The sequence below is a fragment of the Talaromyces amestolkiae genome (assembly GCF_001896365.1).
Source record: "Talaromyces amestolkiae strain CIB chromosome Unknown scaffold14.1, whole genome shotgun sequence".
Lineage (NCBI taxonomy): Eukaryota > Fungi > Ascomycota > Eurotiomycetes > Eurotiales > Trichocomaceae > Talaromyces > Talaromyces amestolkiae.
In genome coordinates this window covers 430572-443281 of record NW_024468050.1, presented here as the reverse complement: position 1 = coordinate 443281, position 12710 = coordinate 430572, and the positions used below count along the sequence as shown (strand labels likewise).

Here is a 12710-nt window from a genome sequence, read left to right as displayed (position 1 = left end):
CAATAAATCATCTCGTACATCTCTCACTAGCAGGCCTCCATCCAACACCCAGCCCTTCCATAACCAATCTCTCCCTCTCCTCCCACGTCCTCCCACCCTTCTCCAAATCAATCACATTTCCTCCCGACGTCCTTTCTCGTACACCACTGGAATCAAATTTCCATCCATGCGCCTTTTTGGCATATCGTCTCAAATCCCGCTCGAATGTGGTATCGCCTGACCAGCCCAGTACAGCGCAACCGACTGTGCGCCAGGGGGAGATAATAATATCTACTCGTCGATGGGGGTTGGGATTCTTCACCGGCTCAGTTTCAGGATCAGCGCCATTGTTTGTCTCGATCTCAAAATTCGGATCCTGCCAAACAACAAGCGCTTTATCCAAACTGTCGAAATGATGCGAACCAGTATCGCCGCGAAATGGTAACGTCTGCTGCTCTCTATTCGACGTCGTCATGTGCAGGGCCAGGGTATGAGTAATCCAGCCTTCATTTTCCAGACTGCCGACTACATCAATGACGAGATCCTTCGTAATGCGCTCGTCGCGGTGGCTCAAAATCAAATCTAGATCCCCTGATATCTCCTTTCCGCGCCTGTMCCCGCCGACAATGATACACTCGATTCCCTGCCCATCGTATTCACAGCCCGGTCTGACTAGATTTGCATGTCGATGAATCGTCTTGGCGATCTCAGCCACTTCTGCTCGCGGAATACCGGCGGAAAACTCATCGTAATATTTCAAACCAATCTGCTGAACGCGAGATAAATTATTCCATCCATGCTCAATCACATCATCCAAATCGCGCCATTGGCGCTGATAATAGAATTCACGAGCGGTCTTCGCGCCCACACCCCAGATATTATAGAATTGGCAGATTGTGCTAATCGCTGGATCGGAATCGAGTACGTCAGCAGCTTCCAATTTCCCATCGACGCTGTTCCGGAACTCAACGAAAAGATTCGCAATCTTTGTATCACACCCCGGTAGCGAGAGGACTTCAACCGGTGTTCGAAGCTCATATGGATAAGCCGCCAGTGCCGCAATCGAAGTGCTATATGCGCGGACCCCGATTTCGTCGAGGGTCAGCTCACGCACTTTGCGGATTTTGACGAGTTGAGTTATAAATGCTTCGTTTGGTGGGTGTAAAGGTGCCGAACGCATGCAGGCATATATTACGCGGTCTCTGACCCAGTCCGGCGCTGGAGGGATCAGGATTGTGGTATCGTGCTCGGATGTTGATTGTCTGTACAATGTTGGTGGGTGATATTGCTGCTGCTGTGAGCTGTCTCCTCCTCTGTGCCTTGATGACGAGGCGAATCTTGTAGTGAATGAGGATTGAGAGGACGGAGCAGGTCTGGATGCAGCATCGTCTATAGCACGGGCCAGGATGCCTTCGCTGTCCTTCTTCACGCTTGATATAGGGATATGCTGCTTCTTGGCCAAGTCTTGTGGGCGCGCAATCACTTTTCCATGATATACGACATATCGATCGATATCCAGCGCCCTCCTGGCTTTGATAGACTGCGTTATCCATTCGAGATTCACGACCTTGACGTGGTTTTCCGGCACAATAGCGTCCTGCTTCTGCGTTTCGATCGTACCAGTCGATGATTGAGAGGGCGTTTTATGCTGCCGTGGCGGTGACGGAGCCTCACTCTCGGCATCTGCGCCTACGCCTTCAGACTCAGTTGAGTCAGTACTACTCAGATCCACAGGATCAAGTTGACTCCACCCTTTCCCCTTTGAGGATGCCAATCGCCGCCTTTTGGCCGACGGCATCAACGACTCCGACTCCGATCCCAACGTCCCCCTTTTCTTTCCAGCAGCACCAGCAGCACTAGAACCAACCACAGGTAAAGCCACAACCTCAACATCCTCCGTCCAAACCCCTCTCACCCTCAACTCCAGCGCCGCCCGTTTCCGTTGGGAAATCGTGCCCAGGAATATTCTCGCTTCAGAAACATCATACGTCAGTGTCGCCTCGAATCTGCCTAATTCATCTTCTAGCCTGTGTAGATCCTCCAATGAGAGTCGAGTTGGCAGGACGAAGATGGGCGGATACTCCGCGAAGAGGGCTTGTGGGAACGCTTCGTCGTCATGAACGGAAGGTGACGAGGTTGGTGCTCGAGGGTTGGAACAAGTCATTGATGGTAAGAATAAGTAATACTGTTATATTATATATATATATATATATATCGCGACAGGAAATGGCGTATGTTCATGTCATTTGGTCGAGGTAATAATAAGTCGGCATTCGCGAGTAATAATATGTGCAATCGGACTGTCGCATCGTGTCGCGTGAGGACTCGAGCATCGTACTCAAATATTACGAATTACCATGAGAAAATTGGAAAAGATGATTCCGTTCGTCCAAGAAGAGCTGTCTAGAAATGCGCGTCGCCTTGATAGATGCGTGCGGGAAGTGTGAAGAGATAAGTTCATCTCCTCAAATCTTGGGAAGATTTAAGCATACTTTGGCGCGCGTCATTGCGTCATTCATCCATAACTTCGTACGTACTTAAGCTACCTAACTACATAAAACATTTCTGAGTCCCGGAACTAAGAGAAGAAGAATATATATATATATATATATATTGTGCAGATAATACAATTTTACAAATCATAAATAAGAAGAGCAGACAAACTTGCTCAAGACAAAAGCCAAACACTGCAGGAGCATACGAGTTTCAAAATGATATCGCTAACCCCAAGCGCCGTTGAATCGTAACAAGAACACACATGGATAATTAGTAGACAGAGACTGAGAGGTGAGGCGAAGAGAAGTATATGTGTTTTACTTTATAAAAAATAGTCGTCGTTTTGGTTTCATTGCAATGGCCGTGAACTGCCCATCTCGCCATACCGACCACGACTCTTTGTCGTATCGTAAGCATTGACAATCCTCATTTGCTGGCCACCTTCATCAGCCTGACTAAATGCATAACCACGCTGTTTGCGCATGCGTTGCACCTGGCGGACTTTGCGGATGGCCTTTTGGAATTGTTCCATGCGAGGTCGGTAATCTTGCACGTTGTATTTTTGTATTTCTTGCACGTGGTGGTATGGTTGTGGCCTGTACATTCGTTTGACGTATTTCCAAACGAAGTCGCGGCTGAGGCAGACGACAGGCAGCAAAGCGGCCATGAGGTAGAATTGTGGGATAGAGAAGACAACGGGGATGATGCCATGGTATTCGGTGGAGAAGCCAATGGCGGGCGCGGCGTAACCGTAAGCAGGTAGAAATACAATCCACAGCAGTAAAGACCCCGGGATTGCCATCAGATGGTACTTGGTCCAAGTGTTGGTGATTAGAGATGCTTTTCCGAGCACCGTCACGAGCACGGCTGTATACATGGCTGTGCCCCAGACCCAGTGGCCGGTGGCCATACCGTTCTTCTCCTTGAGGTCGTTGTAGAAGATACATTCGCCGATGATGTAGGCAATCAGTGAGTGGTAGAAACCATTGGCGATCCAAGCCCAAAAATTTCTGATCTTAAAGAATACACCCTTCTGGCCGAGTTGATAGAGCTGAGGATATCGATCTAATAGTCTTGCGGAAACGAACTGATCCACGATACCGAGCGCAAACGGTGGGAGGACGGTGAAGATGACGTTGAAGAAGGTCAATGTCCATGATTCGTAAATAACCTCGCCAGAAAAGGCATTTTGGAACGAATACTGCATTATGTATTAGTATCGTTCTATAACAGATTTGGAAGAGTGATGCTCACCCAAAATTGAGTCATGTTCAAGGCAATGTTCTTGTAGAACGAGAATAAAATGACTTGACTGATACGATGATATGACCATGAACCATGAACAAGAAGAAGTTTACGCAAGAATCGGAATTGTGCAATTGAAATGTCAGCAGCACGAGCAGCCTGAAGACCTTCAAGACCACTGATACCGACACCGACATGGGCAGCTTGAATCATGGAAACATCGTTGGCGCCGTCACCAATGGCTAAGAGGAGCGCCTTCTTGTGACGCTTGACAAGCTTGACGACAAGAGCTTTTTGAAGGGGCGAGACTCGACTGAAACGTACAATTAGTCATGTATCCTATCAAACTGTCAAAACTACTTACCAGCAAATGACGGCCTTGCAAATAACAGCCAAATCCAAAAAGAGTTTTTCCATATCCTTTTCCAGAGCAAAGGTCAACGATTTACCGTCGATAATCAACGCAAGAGGCTCCATCTCGCCTCCAGAGCTGAGTTGGCTTTGAGCAGCGGACAGTTTTTTCGTCAAATTCTCATTCGTTGCAGCGGCGTTCTCTTCATTGACGATCAAAAGAGACATGTCTTCTGAGATCAGCTTGCAGGACATGCCAATATTGATGGCAGTCTCCTGTCTATCACCCGTCAAGACCCAGACCTTGATACCGGCTTGCTGAAGAGTGTGAATCGTATCTGGCACACCGTCTTGGAGCTTGTCCTCGATAGCCGTGGCGCCAAGAAGGTAAAAGTCCCTTTCAATGAGTTCGGATGCCTTGTCTAGCTCGTCCTGACGATTGCCGCTGACGGTAGTTGCAGCCTTGTCGTAAATCTGAAGCCACTGCTGGAACTCATCTTCTGGAACCTCACGCATTGCCAGACACAATGTCCGCAAACCTTCAGTGGCATATTCTTCCAGATGCTGCAGTGTGGCCTCAACGATCGGATTATCCGGGTGAAGGCGTTCCAAGATAACGGTATCGGCACCCTTGCAGAAAACTCTGACCTTTCCGTCCGGGCATCGATAAATGGTGGACATTCTCTTTCTCGTCGAATTGAATTCGCACACCGCCAACAATTCGTACTCGTACTCTTGACCATTCACAGTGATTTGCACGGCTCGTGGCTTACGATTCGTGAATCGGTATCCAAGCATGACAGCACCTTCGACCAGCGCACCCTCATCGGGAGAGGCGGCCTGATACCTTATCTCACCGGGTCTGTCATCTCTCCTTTCGGGAATCACAGTGTGGCAGATTGCCAACAAAGCCAAGAATTGATGAATGATCTCTGCTGTTGGGTGCGACTTGAGATTTTCCTGCAGCTGTTTGAAATCGTGAATACCAAGTTCGTTACCCGGGCCTGCTTTTCTGTCTTCTGGAACATCGCCGCCATACTGAATTCCACCGATCGTGCACTGCTTGAATTCCATCATATTGCAGGTCAAGGTTCCTGTTTTGTCTGAGAAAATATACTCAATCTGACCGAGTTCTTCAACCAACGATGACGTCCGACATGTTGCCGGAGTATCATTCTTGTCGTAGTAGATATCCAAATCCGAATTAATAAGAAGAGCCTGAAAATACTTGACAATTTCAATGGTGACGAAGAGGGAGATCGGAACCAAATTCGAGAAGAGGACCCAATTTGTCGCAATGTCCAGGAAGAACTGCTTGACGACATTATAGTTACCGTAATCCAAATATGACAGCTTATCACCCGATGTTTTACGAGTAATCAAATCGCCGACTGACGTAATGACACTCAAGGTGATGAGGATTGCGACTAGAATCAAAATCTGCAAATTGACGGTGTGTTCGACAGCAGTTCTCTTAATAGGAGTAGCCGTCGCATTCCGCAGCAGCTTCGTCTCGTGACCGGTGAACACGACGATACCGTGAATCCAGGGTGTGTTACGGAGGGTAGCGCCACGGAGAAGGAGCTGTTCTGGTGTCAATGGGAGCTCCTTTTCGCCGCCACCAGCGTGCATTGTCATTGTAGCTTCGTATGTGTAGAGGCTACTGTTAGGCTGTTCAGATCGTAGCCGTCCACTCAGTCTGCTGAGATCGCTGGGGTTCACAAGATGCGCCGTTTCAGGGATGGCTTGTTTGATTTTGAGGTTGGTCTCACCATCGAGATTGGCGGTTTCGATATAGCATAGACCCTCAGGCTCGGAACTTGCCAGTAAGACGAGATCTGCAGGGAACGGCTGTTCAGATTCCACGCGGATGATATCGCCTACAGCGACATCCAGCCACTTGGTCTCTTGAAACTGGGAGCCTTTGAGGACCAGAGCTTTGGACGTGTTCAACAAAGTGTCAGAAGATCTTCGTTTATAATCTTCGACCAGTTCTTTAATAGCCGACACCAACAGCACAAGACATAACGGTACGATCGTGGTATATCGATTCGTGGGCGTAACATTCGGGATCTGTTGCAGACAAGCGGTAAACAAGAAGAACAAGTTGGCGTATTTGGAGAATTGCTCATATAGAAACTTGGGTATAAAAGTGATGATGTTGTATTTGGCTGTCGAGATATGGTTGTCGACGTATTTTTGCGAGGAATTGGCAGGCGCATTGTTGAGCATGATAATTCTTGGTCCGAGAGTGGATGGATCAACTTTTCGTCTACCAAATCTGAAGCCCGAACTTTTCCTCTTTGCCTGTTTGACGCTACTGTCATCTTGTATTCTTGATCCCCGGGCTCCAGCTTCCGTCAAAGGGAGGTCCATCTCCGAGTATTCATTACCCATGCCGAGCATGTTTTTCGCTCGACCCATCAGTCCACCACCCAGGCCCAAAATACTATTCCGTTCATGTTGTTGCCGTACTCGACCGCTTGATATATTCTCGTCCACATCATTGTAGTAATCGTGCATGTGCTCATCATCGTAATCATCAATATCCGAGTATCTCTGGAAATTACTCAGACCGGACGTCTGAGAATAAGTGCGATGTGCGGGTGCACCGAGATATGGATCACTTCCGGCCGGATGCTCAACATGCAATCCTGTGTTGGGATGCGCCCCAGCACCGGCCGGGTGTCTACCTCCCACGAAATCATCGTACGAAACTGACGGTCGCGGCTGGTCGGAATCGTCGATGTTATATTGCTCTAAAAGTCGGTCATCGCCTACCGGCGGATGCTGGCCGGKGTTGTAAACGGACGCGTTGCTGCTCTCGTCCAGCTGCAGTAAGTCGCCTCCATTCCGGCCAGCGGATGAATGACTTCCAGGGGGCCGACCGCTGGCCATCGTACAATGGTCGAGCTGATAGCCGTTGAATTATCGCAGGCGAGGGGAAGGGAATGGGATCAGGAAAAGTGCCCCTGAAGCATTGGCGCCGAGATGCAGATCGAGATCGAAAGTTGTTGTTTCAGTTGGAGTATGAGTCGCAAAAGGGCAGTCGAAAGGATAGCGAAGTCTATCGACCTTGGGCAGCGACACTGACGATCCCAGAACTTTTAACAGAAAACGATTGGTGAAATTTTGCTTCGATATTGCAAGAAATGCGATGTCGTTCAAGAAATGTCTCAGCTCTTACGGGGTGTTCAGCAGCTAAAGTTACGTCTCCGTACAAATAAAGCTGTGGTTCGGAGAGTCCTCGGGAAAGCCAATCAGCGACTGCCTCTGGGGCATCCAACGTCTAAGCCACTTCTGGAATCTCTCGACTGTACGGGACGCGTAATATTACAAAACATGCCGTTTTCTGCTGCCATTCAGGGGTATGTTCGGCGTATGATGATCGTCATGTCAGCAAGTCATCTAAAGTACGTACGTACGTGGTGTTCTTTGGCTGAGTTTCATATTTTTATCCTTCTGTGTTTGCTTGTTTCAAAATTCGCTTGATGTCTTTTGTCATGTTTGGATCTCTATCTTTGAAAGTTGTGCATCTATTAATACACTGACCGGTCGCATCGCCGTTGCGGCGAAGATGAGCATGCCGCCACGAATTTCGTAGGGTGGGCCAATGTCAGGATCGCCGCGCAGGCAGCTATGAAACTGCTTCAGACCAGGGGCAACTGCCTCCACGAGCAATCTTGGAGGGGTTCTCCATCCGGAACCCGGCGGCTGATCTGTGACGGCTGCTGACACAGAAATTTACACAACTGTCTATCATAATATCTTGTATAAAACTGTTCGTTGTGCTGCGTCCTTCCTTACCCTTCACGATCATTCTCTGCATTGGCCTCTGACGCGCGGTTCAATTTTGCGCGCCGGGCTAGGTCAGCTTCAAGTGCTTTGCTTATTATACCGTTTAGTTCCAGCACTTTCTGTTGCGCAAGATTGGTTTTGTTGATGACTTCGAGTGCGCTCACTGGGCTGCCCGCAGACTTATAAACAGCACATGTCTCGCCGGTGTTGTTAAGTGCAATGATCAGGTCGCCTTCAGATGCTTGTTCCTCTTTGCGGGTGGCATCTAAAATGAGAACCTTTCCTTCGTGAAAAGACTGGAATGTGATTGCTAAAGGTTTGTGGGTGATGTTCAATGGTACTGGTACTCGTTCGTTAATGCCAAATACTGTAACCTGGCCGTCTTTGACCTCGATGTCGGGACGTCGAAAATGTTGTAGACCAGCCATAATGCCGATACAGGCGGAGTCGATAAGATTGCCATCAAAGTCGGTGACATGGACATCGGCTCSTATATTCCAGCAGCTTTTGCCTTTCAATACGCATAAAGATTCCGTATCGAGGGCATTGGAGTGACGGATAACCCGGTCAAGTACTCGCGACACATAAGTCTCAAGCTCACTTTGTCTTGGAGTATGTCAGCATATGTACGGTGTGTGAGTCAAATTCCAGGCGTACCGAAGATTTTCCCATGCAGGAGATCCCATAGCTGTGAGCTCCATCGCAATTAAAAACGTCCCATCGCTTTGGCGGTCATCGCGGGGTTTGGATACTTCGGCGGATATGCGCACGACCAGACTGGAAAGGTGCAATGAGTATATAATCGATGCAGTAGGCGTAGTCTAGTACGCACCTTGTCTGTCCGAGTTGGACTTCGACATGTCCATATTCCTCACCAAATGTCACTGAGAGAGGGCGAAAAGCGTCGGCATCACGCCCATCGAGACGGATGTTCTCAAGCAAAGCTTCGAGGATGAACTCCCGCTCCGCCACTGACAGTGGGGTTTCTTTCGACATGTTGGTATTATATGAGTAGTCTTGTCAATGCCGTTTAATCGAAATCTCGGGTGATCAGTTGCAGTGTACAAACAACATATCAAGACGATAAAATGAACAAACAAGCTTCAAGAACTTTTTGGCGGCAGATTCAATCGCATCTGCGGGCTGGGATGTTTTCAGCCAATCAGTCCAGGGCGGTGAATAATGCTTTCGATACTTCCGCCTATCAATCGCATCTTCACTTGACTCGTAACAACCTACATTCACTAACCTTCCCTCGATACTCTCACTCATAATTCAACATGACTACAGGTAATACTAGAGCAAGTGTATATTTAACTACCCCTGCTAACTTCACAGCACATCGCCCCACATTCGACCCGGCCCAAGGCAAAGAGGCCCTTCGGGGTCCAGCCTACCATCAACGACTCTTGCCTGCTTATATGCACCTCAAAACTCGGTGCGCAACCTGTCCGATAATTTGAAAAACCTGCTGCTAATATTTCACAGTCAACCAGGCCAGGGCGGCGAAGCAGATGGACCACGCGATCTCCGTGCAGAACTATTAGCTGCTGAAGCTGCACATTTCGCAAAGACCAAGGGCGTCACAGATGAAGCGCGTACCGAACCAGTTCCGAAAACCAAACGTGATCTCGAGGATGATGCGGAAGCCAACCTTGATGCGGAGGATATAGAGGCCAAAAGGCGAAGGATACTGGAAGAAACAAGAGATATAGATGCCGACTCGATAGGGTCGGAGTCGGATAGTAGTGAAGAGGAAAGGTACATCCATATCTTCACAAGCACGCTTGAACAAGGTGACATGCTAATTATGTACCAGCGACGACGAAGAAGACGAAGCCGCAGAACTCATGCGCGAACTTGAAAAGATCAAACGAGAGCGACAGGAACAAAAAGAGAAAGAGGTCAGCCTCATCAGCAGCCCCAAGTCGCGAAAATGTCTAACATCATGGCATAGGAACGCGAAAGAGAAGCACAGGAGCAAGAGCAGCGAGAATACGACATTGCGCGCGGCAATCCGCTGTTGAATCCGCAGGATTTCAACATGAAGCGTCGCTGGGATGATGACGTTGTCTTCAAGAATCAAGCGCGCGGTAGTGAAGTCAAGAGAGGTCCGGAATTTGTCAATGTAAGTCAGACTTTCTAGCTATGGAAGAATGTGTGCTTACATTCATAAGGATCTCTTGCGTTCGGACTTTCATAAACGCTTTATGGTGAGTCGTCTCCTATCTGGTATCTAGTAATTCATTATCTAATATGGGAATAGTCAAAATACGTGCGATGATTACGATGTGCCTCGCAGGCATTGGGATTGGCGTTTACTAGACTTGATGGACCAGCTCTGTATATTGATACTTCTTTAGCATCGACTTCTGAATGAAGCATGACCATTTTACTTCTGTATAGTGGCTCGCTGTATGTGAATGTAGCCTGGGGATCGTCTTATGGACCAGCAAAAAGAGGATAAGATAGCCAGGAGGGAAAGATTTAGAGTAGTCCCAAAAAAAAAAAAAACAGAATAGATTTGTGACAAGTCACTGGATAGGAATCAGCGAACGTTAAAGGTTGTAAGTACTACGGGGAGAGGGTTGAACTAACCACACTTTCGGACTAGCGGATGTGCAATTGTGGTGATTGGTACCTAAGAAAGACTCTTTTGATGATAGCTATCCTCGTTCATGCCACAAGGGAGAATAAGCAATGGACTCCCAGGCTACCAGCAAAACTCTACACAGTATGTTTTCTATTTTTCTTGCGACCAGCTCACAAGCAACAATTCTGACCATCGATCTCCCCGCGCGACTGTGCGGGGAAGTTGTCAAATATAGACCGCATCAACACCGATGTCACACAGCTATTGCAACGATTTGAGAACATTCTCGCGCCTTCAAGGGTTTGACTTCCTTCAGATGCAGCAAGATTAAAGCATCAATGAGCTAAATATCGCCGAAATATAGGTCGAAAACCCAGATAATGCCTACACAGCAGTCGGAGCATACAATCTCAATGTCGAAGCGACAGCTCTGGTCAGTTCTCTTTGCTACCAAGTCGAGCCCCGGCATGATCAAGCTCTAATATGTCTTGTCTGTGAATAGGTCCGCGCCGCAGAAGATCTCCTTTCCCTCACGCGCTTCATGAAGGAAGCATGGCTCTTTGAGAAACTCAACACCGTCGGCGAAGATGAGCATGATACACGACGAAATCAGAAGTTGGAGGAAGATGTGGCTGCTGTCAAGGAGGCGGTTCAGAAGGGGCTTTTAGGGGATAATGACGTTAATGGGGAGAAGAAGTGATGCTCTGATTCTCGGTGCTTATTGTGGATTGCTGGTTTTCATGGCGTAGTTTTGGCTTGTCATTGGCGTTGGGAGGCACGGGATATGAGGCGTTTCTGCATTGATTCCACTTACGGCGGAAAGTGGTTTACAAAATAGTAGTATGCGGGTTTCTCCATTCGTTTTCAAAATTGAATGAACATCGTATTTAGTATTGTAAGGTTGATTTGTACTTACGCCGACACTGGACCTTGATCATGGAGATATATACATTTATCTACATCCCGGCGTTTAGGTGTACGATGTATTAAGGGGTTATATTCGCCCAATCCATTAATCGAATCAGAAATGGCTGACTTTACAGTAGAGCAAGTATATATCAAAGAAAATATTTCCCCAAGAAAATGATCAATATCATTCCAGGTTGTCACTGTAATCGAGAGCTTAAATCAGGAACATAGGGCTAAACGATAGGGCTTATCGGTGCCCATAAATTGATAAAATGTTCCCCGCGCCGCGCGCAGACGCGTTCTTATCAAGTTTATTTTTCCAAATTCCATTCATCTCTCAATTCAATACTCAGTTAACCAAACACCCACAAAAAGCCAGGAGATAAACCAGATCGCATCGTCAATTCCTCATCTGGACCGATTTAGCAGTTGGAAAAAGAAAAAGAATAAATGTCTCCCCCATCCTCCACAGACCCAGTCTCAGAGACAGTAGAATCAATGAAACCAACCACAAAAACAATCACACTAACCCTCGTCGTCGCCACAACCCCCATCACTCGCTCAACAACAAAACCCCTCCTCGGCATAGGGCTAAATGGAACCCTACCATGGCCACGGATAAAATCCGACATGAACTTTTTCGCTCGCGTCACATCACGTCCTCCCCTGCTAGAACAAACCAGCTCGGAAGTTGAAACAACGAAGGAGGGGGATAGAAGGTTAAATGCGATAATCATGGGCCGAAAGACGTATTACTCCCTGCCCAAGAGTCTTCGACCCCTCAAAGACCGACTAAACGTAATCATATCGCGGGACGAATCCGGGTCCGTGGCGGCGGAAGTCGAGAATGATCTGGCAAGACAGCAAGAGAAAGCGCGCAATGATGGCAGGGATGATAAAAGAGATGCGTTGGTAGCGCATGGTCTAGAGGTTGCGCTGAAACAGCTTTTGGGGCAAAGGCAGGATTTGGGGCATGTTTATGTTATTGGTGGTGGGGAAATATATGAGTCTTCCTTGAAGTTGTCGTCGTCGGCTTTGACGGAGTCGAAGATTGTGCAGAGGATCTTGATGACTAGGGTCAAAAGAAGGGATGGAGAGGAGTATGAGTGCGATACGTTCTTCCCACTTACAGATGAGGATTTGTCGAGCGCGGATAAGAAGGGTTGGCGACAGGCTGGAGCCGAGGAGGTGACTGGTTGGGTTGGGGAGAGGGTTGGCGAGGAGTGGAGTGAGGAGGGTGAGGTTGCGATTAAGATCGAGGGTTACGAGAGGGCTTGATTTTCATCAACTCTTTTCAGTAGCCTAAATAATATGATCTGATTTGAACTGGAAATGCCAT

General features: G+C 47.9%; 4 protein-coding genes across 4 annotated transcripts; 2 read left to right on the top strand and 2 right to left on the bottom strand.

Annotated features, from left to right (window-relative positions):
- Positions 1-7: 7 nt before the first annotated feature.
- BHQ10_007111 (uncharacterized protein) lies at positions 8-2143 on the bottom strand (the record flags this gene model as incomplete). Its single annotated transcript, XM_040879772.1, has 1 exon — positions 8-2143. One exon carries the CDS (start codon positions 2141-2143, stop codon positions 8-10), a length of 2136 nt encoding a protein of 711 aa, XP_040735615.1.
- A 681-nt stretch (positions 2144-2824) lies between these two features.
- On the bottom strand, positions 2825-8865 carry BHQ10_007110 (uncharacterized protein; the record flags this gene model as incomplete). Its single annotated transcript, XM_040879771.1, has 7 exons — positions 2825-3676; positions 3730-4033; positions 4085-6984; positions 7624-7708; positions 7879-8475; positions 8527-8646; positions 8702-8865. 7 exons carry the CDS (start codon positions 8863-8865, stop codon positions 2825-2827), a joined length of 5022 nt encoding a protein of 1673 aa, XP_040735614.1.
- Positions 8866-9149: 284 nt separating this feature from the next.
- BHQ10_007109 (uncharacterized protein) lies at positions 9150-11162 on the top strand (the record flags this gene model as incomplete). The annotated part of the gene is made up of 7 exons (XM_040879769.1): positions 9150-9159; positions 9208-9307; positions 9358-9630; positions 9689-9773; positions 9827-9997; positions 10827-10895; positions 10965-11162. 7 exons carry the CDS (start codon positions 9150-9152, stop codon positions 11160-11162), a joined length of 906 nt encoding a protein of 301 aa, XP_040735613.1.
- Positions 11163-12001: 839 nt separating this feature from the next.
- On the top strand, positions 12002-12649 carry BHQ10_007108 (uncharacterized protein; the record flags this gene model as incomplete). Its single annotated transcript, XM_040879768.1, has 1 exon — positions 12002-12649. One exon carries the CDS (start codon positions 12002-12004, stop codon positions 12647-12649), a length of 648 nt encoding a protein of 215 aa, XP_040735612.1.
- Between the last annotated feature and the right edge of the window lie 61 nt (positions 12650-12710).